We start from the raw sequence: 22,029 nt of genomic DNA on the forward strand, positions 1-22,029 counted from the left end.
TCTAATTCCCCGGAATGGAACTGCAATGGAATGGAGGCGCCCATTCCGCAACACTGCTTCCCACCCACTTAAAAGTGCCCAGCCACAACATTTCATCATCATCAGCCACAGCACAAAGTGCACATAATACCTTACAGATGTGTAGCGGGTGCCACGATTCTCCGAAGAATGACGAAAAATGGCATAGTGGGAACTTCGCTACTTCAGAAAAATTGCGATGATTTATGTCGTAGTGGGTACCTCTCATGTGTACTTATACTAGTTGCCCCAAGAGACTCTACAATGGGCTCTACGCAGTCCGCTCTTCCAGCTTTCGCTGTGACTGTGCTGCGTGTTCCGCGCAGGCCTGGCGATCTTTTTATCACAACAGCGCTCTCGCACATCAGAAAGTACACTCAATGACGTGCTGCTTCTGAGATCGTGCTCACTCCCTTGACACAAAGCAATGAGCCCACTAAAAAAATTCGTATTTGTCTTTTGAGAAAATAACTACTATTACTTTAAAATTAATACTGGTTCGTGCTAGTTGCTAGGAATTCGTGGTACAGTTAGTACCCTCCCTGGTACAGACCCCTCCTCTGAAGAACGTGTTTTATCCTTGTCCCACTTTCTTAAGAGAAGGGCAAGTAACTACATCAAAAATCCAATGTTTTAGATGCGAAGCAGCTCTTTGACTAGCCTGTGTAGCGCTGTCCCTCGGCGCAGGTGTTGGAGCGGTGCCAAGTAGGTCACGCCGCAGCTGGGCGTTGACGTCACGCTCCCCTCGCACGCTTCCCTCGTAGGTGCGCGCGTACGTCACTCTCTCCCTCACCCGCCGGAGCGCCCGCAGCTGCCGGCTCCAACGCCCGCTCGCCTCCCGTGTCTACGTTTCAAACAAACGTTTACACCAGTAAACGCTACACCGAGTTTCGCTTCAAACGAATCTTCCAGCGCTCACCGCAGCACCCGCGTTAGCGCCGTTCAACCCGTGACGCCACCCGTGCGCAATGCTGCTGCTTCGCATCCCATCAGGGTTCCTTTCGGGGAGATGGTCCAATTTTTTATGATTACGTTTACTTCCAATTTTTGCACAAGAAAACCGCTACGAACCGTTACGGAACATTTCTTTTCCGATCCGGAACAGAAACAGAACTGAACTTTTTGCGGTGGAACGAAACTTAAACGGAAACGAAAAAAATTTCGTTCCGACACCCTGCCTGTGGTGCATACGCGCACATCACGGCACGTGGTATGCGGGTATGGGCAACATGTCACTGGTGGAAAGGGTTTCTTAACATACGCGACAGGATGTTCACGTTATTTTCGCCATAACCTGTGAATCGTGTTCGTCATATGCTGGTGCCCCGCTACGCCAGTTTTGGTATATACCAAGTTAAAGAGGCGGCCACGAGAGCACCCAGACGTAGGCGAAGCGATAGATAGATGGATGGATGGACGGACGGACGGGGCCAAAGTGCGTTTGGTTCGCTAAGATATGCCGCACATTTAACAATATAGTTGCGGCACATGGGAGGGGGCACGAGTAAGTCATATGGTATGTGCTACAATATTACATGTAACAATGTGGTGTATGAGCGACAATATTGTTCCAAATATCACACCAACACTGCTGACCACATGACACCACTAAGAAAAGGGAGAAATGTTAGTAAGAAACGCAGATGCTTGGGTGCCCTGTAATGTGGAAATCGGAAAGGGGAATAGAACAAACTTGCAGTACTTTCAGCCAGCGATAATAAGAGCACTAGCGAAAGCTTATGCCCTCACGAGGCGCTGGATTACTTGGGCTCTCTCAGTCGATTGCTTTGCTACTTGCTGCTTTCGTTCGATCTGTCTAGACATCACAAGCGGTTCCAATGCTGAGGCTTGGCTGCCGAGATGTTAATTTGCATTTGGTTTCCGTTGATTGACTATAATTCACTTACAATTTCATTTGTTTATTAGAATTTCATTTACTCGCGTACCCTTAACACTTTATTGCTGTGGAATCGTTTTATTTGATCTTAATCAATGTTTGATTGAAGGTATGGGCTAATTATCGCTTATTATTCATTCATTCATTCATTCATCATTCATTCATTCATTCATTTTTTATTTCAACATCAGATTTTGACAATACAGATGTGAGGGCCGTGAGCTAAAAGCCACAAAACGGCTTGACGAGGCCCACGGTCCCTTGAACTTGGCACCGACAGAAAAGCAACATGGTACACAGAAGCATAAATATACTGTCTTCCTTTTACCCCCACAGATACAAAGAAAAACAACACAAAAAGAAACAAATTAATGAATTGTTACCTAAAAAATACGCATGTTTTCACATAACGTATTACTTGGTATATCCCTGCCATGCTAATCCCCCCCCCCTCTCCCGCCCGCCCCGTTGAAGGTTTTCTTACATCTCCTGTGTTGTGCTACATCTGAATTGGCTCAACTGATTTTGGTACGTTCGCGCTCACGCGGCAGGACACCGGATTTGTTTGCTTATAAGCCATATAGCGTTTTCGCTTTAACAAAAAAGGGGAAACGGGGATCGCACGTTCCTGAACCGCCAGTACCATGCAGTCAAGGGTGCTCGCACAAACAGGTTGTTTTTCAGAAGTACCATAGCGCTCTCAATTCCATCTCAGCTGAATATCGATTAGTACGACCTTCCAATACTTAACTAAACCTGTGTTGACTGGGTATAGAATGCTTACCTTGGCCAGAACGCCCATGGATACGCATCGCGGTGCCATTGTGACATTGTTTTACAAATATTTTGCCGCGCATTGCAGACTGGCGCTACCACACTCGTGATACTTCGGATTTAAGCCAATGTACGCTTGAGTCAAATCATGTTTTCGAATGGTAAGTGAATCGGCTACATAGGCCATATTTGCCCTGGACGTAATGCACTTCACATTCGCGATTTATTTCAATGTTTCCGGGACTACGCCTATGCAGCAAATTCGACCTGCAAATGATAATTGTTTCAGAAAAAAAACGCTAATTCGTTCGCTTTTGTGTCTTTGCCCGTTTATTATTCAGCCAGGAAAACGACGAAGACATACCTAGAATGTCCGTGTGTGGTTTTCAGCGCGGATTCAAAAGTGTGCAACCAGTCTACCTTGTGTTCTCGTGTGTCTTTATATCAGTACATTTTGCATACTATGGTCACCTGGTGCTTTGGCCCGATCTTCCATGGCTGTTTGCGTGAAGACTGCAGATCGGCATGCCGTGAGTGAAGATGCCGTTGGTCTTGGCCACGCAGTTGGTGCCAACAATACGGGCTTCGAGCGCTCCTGCACATGGGTTCCAGACAAGGAGCGCTGTTGGATCATGTCTGACCTGGAGCTGTGGAACAGTATACTTGTCCCGGGACAACATCGAACTCCTCGAGCACGTCTGGGGTGAGCTCAAGCTGCAGGGCTATGAGGGCTCAGTGAACAGTTCGGAACATCAGGACGTGCTTCGTGCCTCATTCCTCATTCACCTGCTACTGCGGCAACACAGGTGAAAAAGCACACCTTCACAGAGGAACCGATTGTAATGGTTCAAGTTTTGAGTCCTTGAGGTAGGCTTGGTGTACTTTGCATATTCATGGCGTTTAGGTCGAATAAGGATAGCCTTAGTGGACAGACGTGAAGGAATTTACGTGATAGGTGACGGACACAGAATGCATCGCAAATTGCAGCCTGAGCTCTCGCCTCACACACCCATTCTCCTTCCCTTTTGCACTACCTCACAGGCAATCAATACCCTTGGCCGTCCCACTCTTTTACATCGTCACAACGTGATTTTATCAGCAAACTGTGTGATGACGGATGCAGGATGATGAGGTGGTGCACTGAGGGCTTAGACTTTTGTAAAACAAGTCGACTCTTTAAATAAAAGTAAAAGTTGACATGGTGTACAGTTGGACTCGTGCGTTTCACAGCGAGCGGGTTATTGAGCTCTTATTTCTAGTTGATCCTGTAGTGAAACTAATAAGAGGCAACAGAACGCAAAAAACTGTTAGCATTGATATTTACTTCTTAAGTTCTTGAAGGTGGTCCACATGGTTCCAGCTCGAAAATATCGTGCCAAGCTAACGATTATTTGAAGCGTAAATGCATTGTGGGCCCTTTACAAAGTAGCCCGCTCTGGCGTCTGGTCGCTGGTACAGTTCCGGTTCTGAAATGATGCTTTTCAAAAGACCCAATCTCCCACCCCGTCTACACTTGCCCAACATGCGCAAGTGTGGATGCATGGACGCATAAACAAGTTCCCGTAGCACTTCCTTGAATGCTGAGTGAAAGCTACGATGTTCTTCATATTGGCTTTCACGATGCAGGTGCGTAACTTACATCATTTTGGACATGACTACAACCGTGCTCGAAACGAGCGTCCTCCTACACGGCATAAGGACCGGCGCAGCAGGTGTCAAGTTACTCGAGATCAAGAGCCCCTCGTTTGATAAGGTCAGTGACCAGTGAAGGCACAAGGCGTCGCTGCGGTTCCTTTTATGTGTTCACAGTGTGCTGCATGGTACAGTTACCTGCGTTGCCATTGATAACGTGGGAGAGAGTTAAAACAGACACAGAAGAGAAGCAGAAACAAAAAACAGAGGAGCGCAAACAACCGTGCCATAAATTCATACCAGCAAGTATCCGACCAGTACATTTCTACTGTGCTGCAGTTTAGACTGATAAATGTTGCTAGCCTTCATTCTTTCCACTTTCACATATTGCTCCACTTCTACCTCAGTTGACTGCAGCGGAGAACACTTGGTCTCGGGCAGTAGCCAGTCTGAAGAACCTCGTCCATCTGTGCATCTGCAGCGCCTACTTTTCCGCGGAAATCGCGCACACCCTCGGTGTCTACGTGGAGCAAGCCAACGTTCTCACTACTCTCCTTTTAGTCGATATCAAGGTGAGTGTTGCAAAATCAGTGCAGCGTTTGCGTTAACGCGTTAGAAAGGTACCTCTTTGAGCCTTTTGTGCAGCGTGGCTTGAGAGCAGTGCAATGAAATGACTTCACTTGTTTCGCGAATACAGTGCTCAGCTATCTACAGCGAATGTCTGGTTCATATATCAGGTTTAGTCTTCGTCACATTTTGTTAATGCGCCCCGTCGATGGAAGTGAATGCACATATTAGTGTTTAGTTTTACTAATAGGCGCATAAAATTTCATACTAAAATGAACGTAGGAACCCCTCCTACTTCGTTGATTCAAGTACAGTTGAAGCGATTGCAAACTTTCGCAAACTTTAACAATAAATATGCAGTAGAGCTAAATTTTATTTAATTTTGTGCAAATGATATGTGTGCACAAAAATGTATGTTGCTTGTAGCAGCACACCAGGTGACAAGCGAGGCTAGCGCTGGTTAGTCAATACAAAATCCGTATAGATTTTTTTCTGCCTTTCGTACAGAAATCCATAAGGATTTTCTAATGGCTTTCGTGTGGAAATCTATACAGAATTTCTAGTGGCGTTCGTGCGGAAATCAATATCAATTTTCTGATGTCATTCGTACCATATAAATCCATATGAATTTTCTATTGCCTTTCGTACGGAAATTCATAAGCACTTTGTTGATTAGTGCAACGAACGGGTGGTTGTGAATTTTCTCTTGATGGATTCAGCTGAAATGGTTTGCGATGTCAACGTCAAAGTCTAACTCAGAGCGCCCGTTCTTAGTATTGATATATTAAACATAATTGAGCAATGCGGGACACCAAATTAAAAGAATAAATTGCATGTGCATACGACATGAGTTGCGGGCAGCGTTTACGAGGCTAGCCTAGTCTCCAAATACACGTTCTTGTTAACAAACATAAAATAACACAAAGGAGCATGTATTCTAATATTAGCATATTGCGTTCCAATGTCACAACTTAGTTTGTTACCGCTACGCCCCTTCCAAAAAGTAGCACTAAGGGAAGTATGCAAAATTATGACAGTGTTATGATACATAAGGGAGTTGGTACAACTACAACCCCACATACTACAGTACTCCATGGCGATAAACCCCTTTTTTATCGAAGTCTGGAACTTCCAGAGAGAATATTCGGAGTGTTATTAGTTGAAATGTGAAGCACCTATGTAGTAAAATGATCTGTACTGAACATTCCTTTAGGTATCGTTGTAATTGGGAGGCACTTTTCCTAGCTCCCCAAACAATGGTTGTTTTTTTTTTCAGTATTTTCAGTGAAACATTTCTCACACTGCGCTTCTGTAATCGTCGAATTGAATGGGGAAACTTTGTGCACGCAATATTTCAGAAGTCTACGCAGTTTGAGAAATGGCCGCACGCGGACGCACAGTACAATATTGCAAATCGGGCAAGTCGCTTGCTCGGAAAGGTTTAACACAGAGGCTAGTACAAAACAAATATCGCGAATGTGTCATAGCGAGTGCAGGTGTTAATGGCAGCGCAAATTGCAGCAATACACAGAAGCAGCAACTTGTGATATCCATGACATTTTGGCGAAAGTTATCTTGGATACTGGCAAAGCTAATTGATAAACAAGAACGAAATCCATGTAAGCATGCGCATTGCGGATCATTGGCGTGCTCACAGACCGGTCGTTTGCAGTCGTTGCAGACGAGATGGTTGCTGCGTTTTTTTTTTGGCTGCCCAGGATGATCTTTGCCAGTTGAAGCGTTGGCTCCCGCAATGCTAAACGACTCCTCATCAGGCTGGTAATGCCGAGAAGCGCTAGGCGAAGGGACAAGAACACACAAACGTAGGAGCGGGGTATCAAGAAGACTTTACTTGGAGAACATATATACGCAAGGACTGATGCGCAAAACCATAAAATTCATGCGTTGCAATGCTTGGGGATTCATTAGCATTATGGGTCATGAGGGCACGCACATATTAGACTTTATTACAAATTCATACTGTTTTGAGAACAAAGTTCTCTCCCAAGTAAACTGAGAGATGACATGCTTACAGAGCACTTACACGGGACACAGCACTTAGCGCTGTGTCCCATCTTGCTCTGTCGTCGTCTGTGTGATTTTTTGCGCTACTGTTCCGAGTTTTACAGATCACACGCTTGTACAGTGAATCGCAAACCCCTCAAATATTTCTCGTGTTCTCTCGTCCTTGTGTCGCCTTAGAATTTGGCATTTTTCAAATGCCGGTGCACGGCCGCATGCTGAAATGTGAATTGCCAGGTTTCTGCTTTTTTCCGTGTCCATCAGAGTTCTCACTAGAGTCCTTTTCTGTGCATGTTATAAAAGCTAAACTCTACGTATGCAAGACTCCAAGACACCTCTGGGCTGGACCTTTCTGAACACTCATGCAGGCACCTGGCAGTAGCGCTGCCACGTTTTTGCGCTTCGTTGCCCGAAACAGGAGCCTGAAGAACTTGTCCGTAGAAGGCACCTTCCTGACTGCGCAGCGGGGCCACGCTCTCGCAAACGTCGTTCGAAAGCACGTGACCCTTGAAAGGCTTCAAGTAAGACTGATGATAGAATTCTATTGTAATTATTGACCTATTTCGCGGGCGCTCACTGCCCCGTTCCTGTACGTACACGTGAGCTGATTAACTGTAGGGAGCAGCGAAGTGCACCTTGTCAATAGTTGGAGTATCTCGCGTACAGGTGTCAATCATTGTTTACAAAGATTCTTCACCAGGACCGAGCGTCGCATATAAGCACGCGTAGTACCATGACGACTCGATCTCACTGTCAACGTTTGATTATGCAGGGCGACATTTTGACAGATCTTCCAACTACCGAGAGTGCCTGTCCAAGTTCTGGCGCACTGGTCTCAATCTAACTGCCGCGATCGAGCCGCAACTAGCAAATTTGTTACCGACAGGGCCTCGACAGTGAAGAGGGTTGGAGGAAGGGGGGGGGGGGAGTAGTAGTTTGAAGAAAATGTCGTCTACCATTGCCATTTGAAACGATATTTCCCATATTAAATTTATGGGTAATTTCGGAATGGGATTTAGCCCCAGGATTCGCGAGACATATAGATATCAATCCGTAGAATGAATCCAGAGATCTGGACGCCGATTATGAAATATAGTTTGTTCCACGGTTATGTTTAAATACGTGATGACCGCATGAGCTACCTCACGACAAAGAAAATGCTTCATGCCAGTCCCCTCTCTGCAGCTTACCCGAACAAGGCCTTATTATTTGCTATAGGCGAGACAACAATGCGAGTACCGTTTAGTAAAGTCGCAAAGATTTATTACTTGAGAAGCCGCAGGCCGCGTGTTTGAGACACCTGTCCTAGAATTTAAAGCATTGTCGAGTGGACAAGTGGTCAAGCTCAGCATTTGTGGATTTTGTGCGGGCCCTGCGTTCTGCCTTTAGTGAGTAGGGTTTGCTGTTAATTGAAGTCAAGAGGGCTGGCCACCGCAAGGACCGAGACGATTGTTCGGTCCTGCGAGACGGCACAATTGAAACGAATGATTGTTTTTCTTTTTTCTTCTCATGGAGACGAACGACAAAATCAGCGGCACAATTAAAACGGATGATTGTTTTACTTTTTTCTTCTTATGGAGACGTACGACAAAGTGGCCTCAATGGCGGCCTCAGTAAGTTTGCTTGCTGCCGTTGTTTCCCTCTTAACAAATATAGTCTTCTTATCTCGCAATAGCCACACATCTTCGGTGAGTTTCTCAACTCTGGAAACCAAAATCGAGTGGGATGTTCCGGCTGTTCCTCGTGTAATGACAAGGTCAACGCACGCAGCTAGGCGTATTTTGATGAAAAGCGGTCCAAAACAAATTATGAGTGCCTTTAAGAAAATATTATGTGAGGTGCGGTTAAACTCTACCAAATGACTCATTCAAAGGTAATGCGCAAATAGAACAACACACAAGAGAGGGTGACAACATATGCGCAATGTGTCGTCACTCGGAATGAATTAACGAACTCTCCAGGATACTAGATGTGCCACCAAAGGTGTAGGGGTCCAATACTGCTGACGTATATAACGTGACAAGCTTTGTTCGATTGGAATTGAATATTAATTGTAATCATTTTCAAATGGTTGTAATCTGCGTGGAAAATACTGCAGTCCTTCACATTGGTTGCCTTAGGTGGTTTAACGTCCCCAAGGCGACACAGATACTCTGTTTCGAAGGACGCCACAGTGGAGAGCTCGGGATGATTTGGGTCAAATGGTGTGCATTCACGTAACGTTACCTACCTTCGCACAGTACACGGGCCTCTAGCGTTTTGGCTCCAGCTAGATGCGACCGCCTTTCGGGCCAGCAGCCAAGCAACGGAAACACCTATACAAAATGACGACCATGTTTTCATTTTGTAATAATAAAATAGGGGGCGTTAAGGCTGCCATGTAAAAGCGGACTAGGAATGTCTTCGTGTATAGCTTCTGGGGCTGGTGCGTGAATCACGAGGGCATAAATTTTATACACTTGCGGAGAGCCGTGTTTCCGACGTGTGGCTACGCCGCCAGTGAACGCTTTGACTGACAAGTGGAGTCAGCTAAAAGCGATGTAAATGCTTCGGTTAGGCGGTCTTTGAGCGACTCCTGTGACCAACTAGATTGACGTCCTTCGGGTGGCTGCGTCCAGGCATTCACAGCGAGCGCTTCCTTCTGTAGAGCAGAAGCTGTCTTGTGTACAGTGATATGCGAGGGTGACTGTAATGAAGACAGTGAGACGCAAGTGCGAAGCACTGAATGCGACAGCAACAAACTGGAATGTTATACGAAGTAATGCTAGCGGCCTTCAGCGTTCGATTAGGCGTAGCTTAACAAAACGCTGGCGTAAAGTAGCGTGGCCGTTTGAACGAAACGACCATCGTCGCTTCGATCTGTCGCTTCAACTCAGCTGCGAAAACGCAGCACGTAAAAATGTGTGAGCAGTCTGCTTATCCATGTCAAGATAGGGTGAGAGCGCGACCGCGCGCGTACACAGTTCTGCCCGAACCACGCAGCCCCACCTCCGGGGCCCCTCTCCCCACCCTCTAACGGTGGGACTTTCGCGCGACAAAAACGGCCTGCGATTTCCTAGCCCCTTGAGCCGCGATCGTCGGCTGCCGTCGCGTGCTTTCACTTGAACACCACAGAAACGACGCGCGCCGCGATGTTCTCGCCCTTGGACTATACGGAACCTCATGGCGACGGTGACTACTAAAATGCTCCAGGAGTGTTCATATAACTGCTGTCGCAAGAAAAACAAAATGACTGATGAACCGCAGTATCTTTAGCGTAGGGGCTTACGTAAAAGTTTCACTACCCTGTATACATATCAGTAACTTGTTAACGGTTAAATACTATCTTGCTAAACGTTTTATTGTGATTGACGATGTGTGATAAAAAGAGAATTTCAGGTTCAATGTTAGTCCCAGAGTTTCAATCTGTAGACATGGACCTCTCTGTTTGACTGCAGTGTCGCCAAAGTAACGATGCAGCTGTGAAATATATTGTGTGGCGTACACGATCAACCTTAAGTTAAAATAATCGTAATCAAGACTGGCGTAACTGTATATATGACATGGCTGAGAGATTAGCAGAGATGCTCGCATGGAATATCTGGTCGACGGAAGCGTGGGTAACATCGTTTTTGTAATAAGGCAGTGGATGATACAACCAGGTGTGTATTCTTTTTTTTTTCGCGCTGGTTCCATGACTTTCATCTGCGCTTCTAACGCCGTGAGCTGCTCACTGTCAGCACGTTTTCGTCCTGGTGCAGCTCAACGGGTCCCTGGCCTATTGTCCATCGGTCCTACTGGAATCTGTGGTCCAGAGCCGAACGCTGACGTCATTATCCGTGCACAAATGCCTGATACGCGCCAACGATATCTATGATATGGCCGCTGCTCTGACGCCGTGTTCAGCGCCTCCCATGCCTGACGCTGGGGACACGACAGGCATGACACCTGGTCTGAACTCCCTCAAGAAACTCGAATTTCGAGAATGCACAGGCGATGACCCGCATCTGCAGACAGCTTACGCGGACCTCATCAGAGGCAAGTAGTGTGCTTCAGAAGTTTTGCTTCTTTCAATGCGAACAATCGATCACCCCTTTGAGCCCATTTACAAGGTTTCGCCAAATTTTCATTTCGGACTATCTCTCGACGACTCCTTCAGTGTCAATGTACTAAAGTCGTATGCACGAATATGAGGAACAGTCGTCGTAACAGTAGTGTGCAGTATTTTTGTCGTGATAGGAATGCCTGATGTCAAGGGTGTAGGGAGAGAGCGCCACAGCTGGTACCATGCACGTTTGCTTATTAAATGAACATTTACCGCACTTGGTACCACAGTGTCACCAGGAGTCTTATTCTTTGTTATAGTTCAATACGTAACGCAATGCGGCACTTCTCAGGTGATGTTATCCGTTTTTTTTCAAAAGCGCGAGCTGTGTTCGAGTGAAAGGTAATGTTTCGACATTTCATTTTGCTTGAGTTGAGCCTGCACTTCCGTGGTGGTTCTCTAGTTATTAGGAAAGCGTTCCTAATACCAAGTAAAACTTTCGCCTTATTCATGTGATAACATAGTTATCGTTTACCGATTAGGCTAGGTACCGCACACTTGAGTTGCATTCAAGAAGCCTGTAAACCTTGTGTCTGAACAACAGGACAGCGGTATTCGTAAATAAACAGAAAAAAATACAGGAATTCTGAATATATAGCTATGACACCGCAGGTTTGCACAAGTCTGCTCTCTCACTTGTGCTTGCAGGAGAGAGAGAGAAAGAGAAAGAGCGCGCGCGCGCGCGCGCGTGTGTGTGTGTGTGTGTGTGTGTGTGTGTGTGTGCGTGTGTGCGTGCGTGCGTGTGTGTGTGTGCGCGTGCGTTTCTCTCCCGAAATCAGCCTAGATCTGCAAACCTTTCGACCCTCCCTTAAAACTCTGCTTAGGGGTCTGACGGCTTTAGCTGCGCGCGTGGGCCATACTCTCAGTGCTATTTGACTCAGAATAGGCTTGCCTAATAATAGATGGAAGTATGCATAAAGAGTTCACCCACCACAGTAGTCCAGTGATTATGGTGCTTGACTGCTGGCTAGAAGGTCTCGGGACCGAATCCAGCTCACGGCGGCCGCATTTCGACGGGGCCGTAATGTTGGAGGCCCTTGTGCCTAGATTTAGGAGCATGTTTAAGAACCCCAGCTGGTGGATCTTTCCGGAGTCCTCTATGGCGCCTCTCATAATCATATTGTGTTTTTGGGGCATAAAACCACCGACACTTATATATTACAATACGCTCAATTATTGCTTTTCAATTTCCCTCTCCCCTACTCGGCGTAGGTGCTTTGGTTGACCTTACAGTGACCCAGTGCTTCCTCGGAGAGGAATTTGCGACGGCTGCCGCGAGCAAACTGCTCGCTGGCTACCGGCTACGTAAGCTCAACATCGAAGACAACCATTTCCCCATCGACGCACTGTACGACATGGTAGAGGCCCTAAAGGTACGTTATAAGAATTCAGACCCGCCATGGTGGTCATTTGGTTATGGTGCTCGACTGCTCACCCGAAGGCCACAGGATGGAATACAGGCCGCTGCGGCCTCACTTTCGATGGAGGCGAAAATGCTTGCAGCCGGTGTACTTAGATTTAGATGCACGTTATAGAACCGCAGGCGTTCGAAATTTCTGGAGCCCTCAGCTACGGCGTCCGTCAAAATCATATCGTGGATTTGGGACCTTAATCCCAGCTATTACAGGAATTCGTGGCACGGCAGCTTGGACAGAGTACACAATCCACCAACGAAGTGTCCCCCGATGAGTAGGATGGGTATTAGTGGGTGAGAGTCACTGAACTGAACGTCAATCAACTAAGCGTCTGTAATTCAAAAGCAATCTCATTTAGGGGCACAGAATAAGCACTCTACGTTCCATGCGTTTTTGACCACGTTGAGGAACCGTTTTCTCAGCAACTGAAAGGGGCATCTGCATATTAAATCTATCATTGTCTTCCAAATTTTGCGCCTTTTTAAGTATACCAGATTCATTAAGATTAGATTATATATCTATTTCGATGAAAGTTTAACTACTAGGACCTCAATTTTGAGTTAATTTGCATTTTTCAAGATCTCTAATATCTCAAAAGCTTTGAAGTACATAATTTAAATTGCGGTAGAATAGTTGTATGCACTTATGAAGAATGCAAAGGAAAATAATCAAGTGGTTATCTTGACATGTTTAGGAAGTAGTGGTACCTAAGTAACAATAAACATGGTTTTGAGATAATCGAGTTTAAAGTAAGAAAACAGCTGAAGATTGAACATCTTTTGACACGAACACAAGTCAACAATTTTATTTCGTAGATGCGAGCTTGGTAATCACCGGAAAAATCATTTCTTCACTTTTGAGCCTGTCGTCTTGCTTGCCTTGCTTCTTTCGTGAGCTCTCGTGCAGCTCTATCCGCAATGTACTGTCGATTGCGGTCAACCACTTTCAGCAAACTGACTATGTTTTGTCCAGGCTTCAATCCGAATGATTTCAAAATTTTGGGACGTGCGATATTGCCATCTATAAACGAAAGAACAGCGTACCATGTCGCAATCCTTGAGACTCTCAAGCCTAAACAAAGACAGCAAGGACTCTGCGACATAATTCCGATTAGCCCAAAACTTCTACGGCGCAGTTTGCACGAATAATTCTTTCCAATTGCATCACAAATAATATTCGTGATCATTAGAGCATAACCGTTGTCAACCTGCACGCGATTCCCCTCTAAGGGCGTTGAAAAGGCTCAGAGGTTCGTCGACGAAGAACTTACTAGTTCAGTGCTCGGCACCTCAGTACGTGGCTGGAATTTGTTCGCATTTACAAGAAACCTGTATTGGTTGCCGCGAGATTTACGCTTGCTAAAGACCTTATTTACTCACAGAATCTCAGCTTACAGACACAAGGTGTAATGAAGCTAGGAGCTCAAAGTGGTCGAACAGACGCGCTCCGAAGAACAAATGGGAATAAAAACGCGTGCTCTGTCTTTTGATTCCCTTAGAAGTTACTCCACAATTTCTTATATGCAGCTGACTCCAAGCAAGCATTTTGGCTTTTGCACAGGAAGTCTTTTTTTTTTCCTTTTTAGAAACGTGGATCGTAAGCACACAGGGCATACGAGTGGCCTGTCCTGGGGTTCGTGTTCACTCACTACTCGCTTTCCGAAAAGCTGTTTTTCATCCAAAACTAACACTTCCTGTGAAAAGCATGAACATTGCAAATGTGCAGAAAGGAATACACTTGCCAAAATGCAAAGAAAAAAGGTCACGTTTTTTTTTAAATTTTGCCTTACCCTGTGCCCTTAAAGAGGCCCTTCAACGCTCTTCCAAGTATTCGTCGATGGGCTTCATTAAAAGAGCCTACTGCCACAGGAATCGACTGCCGCAAACTTTTTTTTTTTAGAATCCGTCAAGTACGAGCACAGTTACAATTTGTCGCACGCTTCAAGCGTTTTCTCTCGCCTTTCGTACTAGCGAGCGCGCTGAAATCTACTTAAAATAACAGAGAGCTACGCTAGTTGGTAAGTATTGATGGCAAAGAGACAGGGCGTGCAAACACGGACACAAGAGAGAAGTCAAGGCACCACAAATGCCGTGGTGTTTGTGGTGTCTTGACTCGTCTCTTGTGTCCGTGTTTGCACGACCTGTCTCTGAAATCTACGCAGGGAGGGGGATGGTAAGAGGGCAAGAAGGTGCGTCCCTTCGTCAGCGCGCTTCATGACCTAGAGCACTTTATTTTCTGTTTCTTCGAACGCGCAGCTTGATATCAGTGTGATCTCGAGTGTGCGCACGGGTACGTGGCGGTATCCCGCGGCTTCTTAGGCGACTATGCAGCTAACGATGCTCAAAGCAGCCAATGGCCGTAGACATTTGTCGACGGAAGTGGGAACTACATCTAGCTGACTAAGAAGTAACTGTAAATTCTAGGCAGTATGCTGCGCTATATTGTTGGGCTCGCGTGTTCTCTGGAGCCTGCACTACCGATCGGTAGCGCTTTCTGACCATGCTGAAAAAGTGTTGCTCGGCCCCTTTATTGGCCGCTTCGTAATATCACCGCCATGCCATGATCAATATAGCACACGAATCGACCTTTTACGATTTAAAAATTGAAGGCGACCCTGATCCTTTATTTTTGTGTCTGGTAGTGATACGGCCTACATGACCACTTATCAAGCATAAACGAAATAACTTAAAGAGAACGCTGCCCTAACATGCACTGAACTAGTGGACAGCATGCGGCGCTGTATTCGCAATAGCAAGCACGTGCCCAGGCGTAATGTTGCAATTATATAGAATAGCAAAGCATCCACCATCACTGCGTGATTAGCGTGTCCGATTCCCGATGTCAAGGCAATCTCAGCGATATTTACAAATGGGTGGTGCACTATCATACTGACACTCGGCGGTGAATGAATAGTGATCTCGAATTGAGGTCTCATGAGGATTGATGAATATACCAAGGTCCCTGGGATAAAATAAAGCGACACAGGTTTATTTAAACGGTCGAGCCTACGTCGTCGCTTTAGACGGCCGCCAGAAACCTACCGGCAAAGGAGGTACAAGCGCTCTTCTGATCAAGTGTTGGTAGAACGCAGTTTCAATTCACTGGGGAGGACAGCCACCCAGTGGGAAAATGGCATGGTGGACCGCTAGGCCTCAAAACAAAGGTCACATCCTTTACGTCCGTTCTTCCTTCCATCCATTCATATTATTAATCCCATCACAGTTCATTGCAGGTAATGTATCTACTTCAATCTGTGTTTTGGGAGAATTCTACGTTCACAATCTTCAGTGATGATACCGAGTACAAGACTGCATGTGCTTGCAGGTAAACAAGACGTTGGAGACACTAGCCTTTGATATGACTAGCACACCGTCCGAGGACGAGCTCTCCAACCTGTTCGCGCTGATCCAGAGGATCGGCGTCTTCTCTCGCCTGAGATTCAACTGGATCAAATCCTCGCGGATCGGACTTCGCTAAGGGCGCCATGTCTTCTCAAGTGAGCTCCACAACACGGAACATTGACAACCACGGAGTGGCGGACGCAATGGAGTTTCTTGAAACCCTTGCTTCCACTCGCAAAATCTCTGTCGCGTGGCTCGAATGTGTCAAGGGCGCGCAGCCTGTGGTTCCAAAGCTGATCGACACAGTCGCCAGGACCAAGTACCTGAGGCAAGTAGTAGATGTTTTAGTACCACTCATAGTTGGGCATGCTGGTATGGGTTCATGATTAAACTCGGCGCAACTAACACGAGATACAAACGAAAAAACGAAGATGTTTAGTAGATGTCTTTTTCTTTTTGTCATTTATTTGGAGATTTTCAGAAAATGCCCACGAAGGGGGCAAAAGGAGAGTGTGTATCTCCTGACTTGGCCCACAAAGTACCTTTTGTATTTTCATTTCAGAGGTCATTTGAGCATTACAAAACGTGAAGTCGAGGGTCCTTGCGTGAATCCACTCATTAGATTTCAGGGGCGTGCATTTAACTAATAAATTGAACGATTAGCCTTCTCCGGAAGAAGATTCATAGTGGAACAAAGGGCTTGAGTATTAGGTTAGCTGCACGAACTTTAAAGCAAACGGCAATAATGTTGCCAGACCAGCTTAGTTTACAAGCTTAGTTCTTTACATGATGCAAGATCTTTACAGTGTGGAAATGCAAATTACCACATGTGGGAGCGAACCCTTAAAACTCATGTTCAAGAAGCGCGAAGGAAGCGGGGATGAAGCAGAGAATACACACAGGACAGGACAAGTGGCTGTCCTGTGTGTATTCTCAGCTTCGTCCCTGTTTTCTTTGCGCTTCTTAAACATGAACCGATTCCAACTAGGCCAAATAGCCCTGTCCCTTAAAACTTTGCAGAATGCCAGCGCGATCCTACCACTTGGTGTCAACGCGTAGAGCACAGGGATGGTTTCCTGTTTTAGATGCGAAGTATCTTATGGCGGAGTTCAATCCGGTGGTGGTGGTGGTGTGCGGCGTGACCACCCTTACTGCGCATAGCCTCTCCACTCCCCCTCTCCCTTCCCCCTCTCCACTTTCCCTCTCCCCTCCCCCTCTCCACTTCCCCTCTCCCATCCCCCTTTCCACTCTTCCTCTGAAACGCGTGATAGACATGCCGAAATTCTCTCCTGCGCAACGCCGCGCATGCGCGTCCCCTCCCCCTCTCTCTCCTCTCCTACGCTGCCCCCCTCTCGCACGCCTGTCGACCGCGTTCCCTCCTCGCCCTGTGAGAACTAACGGCCAGGCTAGAGGGAAGACAAGACGCGCGTAGCGTTCCTCTTCGCGTTCCACGACGCGACGTCGGTTGCATGCCCAACGAACGCCAACGGAACGCGATCGTGCAAGTGCTCCGGCTTCGCATCGCCTCATGGTCCCCTTTAGCGGGAAATGGTGTAATTTTCTTCTTGGCCTCATTGTCTGTTGACTGCGTTTTGCAGTTGCTAGCCTGTAGTTATCAAATAGGGGTGCGTGCACCCCAGGGAGTCCGCGAAGCAAACCCATAGTCGAAAAAAAGACACACACACACAAAAGGGGTTTTTGGAGTCGCGCTATGTCCCGTGACCGCTGCCCCCTTCTGGGTTTCGGTATGCTTCACTGCATAACACTTTTTCAATTGCGGTGGTTTTCCCTTCTCCATGAGATAATTTTAAAGCGTTTGATGCAGCCTTCTACCACATATGCGTTCGAGCATACTTTTTTTAGGCTTGAATGTTTGAACAGCAAACATTGGTAGAAACAGGTTGAATGTGGCTGCAGAGCGCACAACTTGTTGACAAACTGTTGAAATCAAATTGGAGTGGCACTTCGACCATTCTTTGCCAGGGAGAAATAAAAGACTTATTTCACCCCGCATGTTGTGTTATTTATGATACCCCCTCCTTTTCTCTCACTGCAAGACGACCTACACCACTTCCACGTGTTCACAAGGGGTCCCCAAAACATTCATGGCTGAGAACCACTGTTCTACAAGGTGCTGCAAGAAATATACCCGAAAATCATGAAAAATAAGGAAAATGAAACAGTTGATCGTGGCCTTCATCTTTACTTTTTCTATAGCGACAGACACCTTAACATGGCTCTGGACATCACTGGCGACGATAGTTTAATAAAATCAATGTTTATCTTTTAATTAGTAGACAGTGGCGGTTGTCCAAATAGGAGAATAGAAATCCATGGCCGCTTTGCAACTTCGAAAAACTGGCCTATGTCAATTATTGTGGAGTAGTGAAATTCATCCCAGCTGACCAACTAAACTGAAACCGAAGCGCGATTGAGCGCAACTGCCTTCCAAAAGAAAACCGTTTTTTGTGCGCAAAACTTGTTAGGAAAAAAGCCAATCTGTCATATCTGACTTACTTTGTTCCTCAGCCGTTTTGCGCAGAACAAAGAGGGTTTGCTTTTAGAATGCAGTACCAACCAGCCTAAGCAGCCACCCTGTTGAGCGCAAATGGCATGCGGCAAGAATGACGTCACTGTTCACGACAACAATTGCAGGGGTGTTGGTTCTGCACTCATTAACGTAAGTGCACCATGCGTACTATGATCGGGAAGCGCAGCCCTTAGTCGCACTAAGTGAAGTCGATGGACGGTTGACGTCACCACGCTCGCTCATTCCGGGCGTCTCGGAAGAATATGGCTGTCACCCTCTTCCGCGTTTTGTTTTCGCCGGCAAAATTTGTCAGGTATCATCACTGCAGTAGAGCACCAAGTCGGGCTGGTTGGTGCACATTGATTTGTGAGGCCTATTGACTGCACTAGTAAACACGGACAGAAGACAAGAAAAAACTGCGCGCGTTCTGTCTTCCCCCTGTTTAGTCCGGTTTACTAGCGCAGGTAATAGGCCTTAAAAATGAAGATTTCATCACGCTGCTAAGATTACTAGCAGGCACTGAGCCGCTGTTAGTTATCGAGATTGGGCCGCACTAACGTTTCGCTGAAGCTCTTTCGTCAGCTCCGCTGATCTTGAAGGTCAGATTCACGCAGCGAGACGTTTTCTAGGTTTCTACCCGGAATTATAGAGCTATCGCTCGGAAATGAGCAGGCTCCATTGCGTTTATTCTCATGCAGTTGATGGTTAGAGATGTCTACTACCTTACTCAGTCACCTGCAATCGCACGCTGAAATTAGGCTCTTTGACACGCAGGGAGTTGCTCCTACGCCTAAATTTGTCCGACGCCTTTGCTGTCAGCCTTTTTCGAGCCCTCGAAAGAAACCGCAGCGTTTCAGTCTTGGAGATCCGTTGTCTCAAGTTTGGGAGGGAGTCCGCCGCGGCCCTGGCACGAATGGTAAAGCGCAATCGATCGATGACCATGCTCAAGATTGACCTGCGAGAGAGTGACCGTTATCAAGAGATCCAGCTGCTATCCATCTGCCGAGAGCTTGAGGAAGCCATTCCCCGAAACCGGTTTCTCCTGGACGTTCAGCTGCGTACGAAGGAAGTCAAACGCTACAATGACTCCATCATCAGGAGCGCCATCAGGCGCAACCACGTGAGTGCCCGATGTTCCGCTGTGAGGTCGATTGCAATTCCGGAATTTATGTTAACGTTTATGTGTCCTTCATACTATGTGTGAATATTGAAAGACCTGAACTCGAATACATACTTAGATGTTTGAACGTGGAAATATCTTGAGTCTAATGTACTGCCAGGTCCGTTCTACAGCGTTTGTTTTAACCACATTTTTTGTACTTTTAGATTAAACAAGCGAATTTTTTGTTTAAGTGGCATTTCACTTGTAAAAACACTCTGTACGCGAGATTTGAGTTTATTGATCATTAAGTAGCCAAAATGTAGTGTAGTAAAGCCATCAAGCCCCGCAAGAAATGTTTCTGGAGCCTGACTGCTGCAGAAACTCCAGAAAGTGCTGGAGCCGGACAGGAATTTTCGGCAACTAATCGAAATTTGCTAAAGACTTGTTAAACGTGGATGGTGGCGTCGCAGGTCGAATCGATGAAGTATTTTCAGGAACCCGTGTCCCCTGATTTTCTGTGGTGCCGTCTGCTGGCAGAAACCACCACATTCACCTCGTTGTGAAGCGTCGACGTATAAAAAGCCGCAGATTTCTCTCCGCCTAACATGGCGAGCATGATGTTTTCATTGTTGATAGTTGAGGACATAACGCAATGTAAACCCGCTGTGCTTACGGCGCTACGTGAAAATAACGCTTTGTATAGAGATGCAAAGTGAAAAGTTACATGGTCTCTTATACCTAAGACAACTCGAAGGCAAAAGCCTTCTTCTTTTTCTTCTGCTTCTTCTTCTTCTGGGGCTTCGTCTTCTCAATCAATTGCGTTTACTCATCCCCCACCTCCCTTGATAGCTTTCTGCCCCTAACGTGGTTTCGCTGCAGTGACTCCCGGATCGGCGCATGTTTGACCAAGTAACTATGTCGTGTGATGAAGTCATCATGCTACATCATAAAATTGAGGGACCTGTGATGTCATGATGACGTCATCTCATTATGACGACTTGTCATCACTTCTGTCAGATAAGGCCGCCGCCGCCTACGGTCAGTTTCGGTATTTGGGGACAATGTGATGATTTAGCTTTAAAATGTTAAGGTGTCGGCAACAATATAGTACTGCTTAGCCAGCAGTGCCGAAGGCGGCGTCATGGGCTTCAAAACTGTGGCTTCAATACACTATAGGAGAACCTCATTGTAAAACTCTTTGCGTAGTTTCGAGGCTTACGTGTATCACTGTTGACTGTACAACCTAATCTATCACAGGGGCTCGTCAACCAAGCTCTGAAGTTCATCAAGGGCTCCATGAAGAAAGAAGACGCCCTGGCTTTCGAGATCCTGCAGAACTGCGCGTCGCTGCGCCTGTCCCTGCGCGTTAACCTAAACACCTCCGACGAATCCGACATGGAGCGTTACATCGACGAGGCGCGTAAGAGGCTTTCCTTCGACTACTTCGTCCTCGTGGGCGTCGTCAAGGCCAAAATAGCATGCCACCCACAACTCAAAGGAAGCACTAGGTTTGACAAGCTCTCCAAGCTGATGCAGGCGCATATCTGCTCGTTCCTGAGCTTGACCGACGTCGTGGACTGCTGAGAAGCCACAGTGTTTCTCGGTGCGAAGCTTCAGCTTCTGACAACGGCGCTAGCACGCGTCGGCAGAAAGGACGTTGATAGATGTGGCCATCTCATGGCCGAAACAACTGAACTGTCTACAGTTGTACCACACACAGCCGACCATTGCTTTTACCGTTGCATGATCGCCCCTTTACGTTTAGATTCTTAGAAAGAAAAAAAAAAACATTTTAAGCCAGTGCCAGGCCTGCGAAATATGAGTAAACAGTGGAGCAGGCGAGGAAGCGCCATCACCTGACAAACGTAGATTTTTTTTTTGCTTTCTTTATCTGTTTTTCTAGTGGCCTCTCTCGCCCTTCTCCTAACCCTCACTTCACGCCTCCGCACCCTCACTTCTTTTCTACCCCTAGGTAAGCTATAGTGTACATGGCTATGCTATGGCTTACCCTCTCGCTTCCTCTTTTCCCTCCTCCTCACCCTTACATCAGTACACCCCACCCTCACTTCCATTTCCAATATACTCGCTAACCTGTACTATACAAGGCTATGCCATGATTTACCCTCTCTCGTCCTCTTTTTTCTTCCTCCTCACCTTCACATCATTGCACCTGAGCCTCACTTCTCATTTGCACACCCTCTCTTTACTATAATATGCACGGCTTTGTTATGCTAGCTGCTGCTTGGCACATACCCACTTTCTGTGACGCATACCCACCGCTTCTGCGACGCCAGCTGAACCTCAAGCTTAAAGCTCCGCGGGGCCCGGAGCCATTGACCACATGGGAGGAATGGGAGACGCTGCTGCGCTCGACGGGCCCTGCCAAGCAGGCGATCGCCACTGACCGGGCCCGGCGTAACTCAACAAATCGCTGAAAGGAAATGCGGCCGCTGCAGTGAGCGAAGCGGCTTCGTCCTGTGTACGGCTTCAACGCAAACTCTGCGATGAAAGCGCGACGCGTGCTGAGGTGTGGGCCGTCGGCTGATCTCTAGAGGTATACGGTGCGCACGATCTCGGGTGAAAACGGCGCTTTTAATGCGATAGCGTTAAAGAGTGCATTTCGCAGGAATTCCGGTGTGGGCGTCAG

The 22,029-nt window shown here is 46.8% G+C and overlaps 2 protein-coding genes across 2 annotated transcripts; both read left to right on the forward strand.

Moving 5' to 3' along the window:
* The first annotated feature begins 3,229 nt into the window (after positions 1–3,229).
* On the forward strand, positions 3,230–15,886 carry LOC119406567 (uncharacterized). Its single transcript, XM_037673307.2, has 7 exons — positions 3,230–3,495; positions 4,316–4,442; positions 4,729–4,893; positions 7,279–7,431; positions 10,651–10,927; positions 12,207–12,367; positions 15,734–15,886. The coding sequence occupies exons 1-7, from the start codon at positions 3,230–3,232 to the stop codon at positions 15,884–15,886; spliced, it is 1,302 nt and encodes a 433-aa protein (XP_037529235.2).
* LOC125760275 (uncharacterized) lies at positions 12,203–20,966 on the forward strand. Its single transcript, XM_049420140.1, has 4 exons — positions 12,203–12,367; positions 15,734–16,082; positions 19,059–19,400; positions 20,640–20,966. The coding sequence occupies exons 2-4, from the start codon at positions 15,894–15,896 to the stop codon at positions 20,964–20,966; spliced, it is 858 nt and encodes a 285-aa protein (XP_049276097.1). The 5' UTR covers positions 12,203–12,367; positions 15,734–15,893.
* The last annotated feature ends 1,063 nt before the right edge of the window (positions 20,967–22,029 follow it).

Source organism: Rhipicephalus sanguineus, chromosome 10 (assembly GCF_013339695.2).
Source record: "Rhipicephalus sanguineus isolate Rsan-2018 chromosome 10, BIME_Rsan_1.4, whole genome shotgun sequence".
Taxonomy (NCBI): Eukaryota; Metazoa; Arthropoda; class Arachnida; order Ixodida; family Ixodidae; genus Rhipicephalus; species Rhipicephalus sanguineus.

Excerpts from the sequence above, each read along its gene's own strand:
- LOC119406567 (XM_037673307.2), top strand. The coding sequence starts at position 3,230 with ATGCCGTTGGTCTTGGCCACGCAGTTGGTGCCAACAATACGGGCTTCG. Across the intron at positions 3,496-4,315 it reads CTGCTACTGCGGCAACACAG|GTGCGTAACTTACATCATTT; the intron begins GTGAAAAAGCAC and ends TTCACGATGCAG. Across the intron at positions 4,443-4,728 it reads AGAGCCCCTCGTTTGATAAG|TTGACTGCAGCGGAGAACAC; the intron begins GTCAGTGACCAG and ends CTTCTACCTCAG.
- LOC125760275 (XM_049420140.1), top strand. The coding sequence starts at position 15,894 with ATGTCTTCTCAAGTGAGCTCCACAACACGGAACATTGACAACCACGGA. Across the intron at positions 16,083-19,058 it reads GGACCAAGTACCTGAGGCAA|TTGCTCCTACGCCTAAATTT; the intron begins GTAGTAGATGTT and ends ACACGCAGGGAG. Across the intron at positions 19,401-20,639 it reads GCGCCATCAGGCGCAACCAC|GGGCTCGTCAACCAAGCTCT; the intron begins GTGAGTGCCCGA and ends AATCTATCACAG.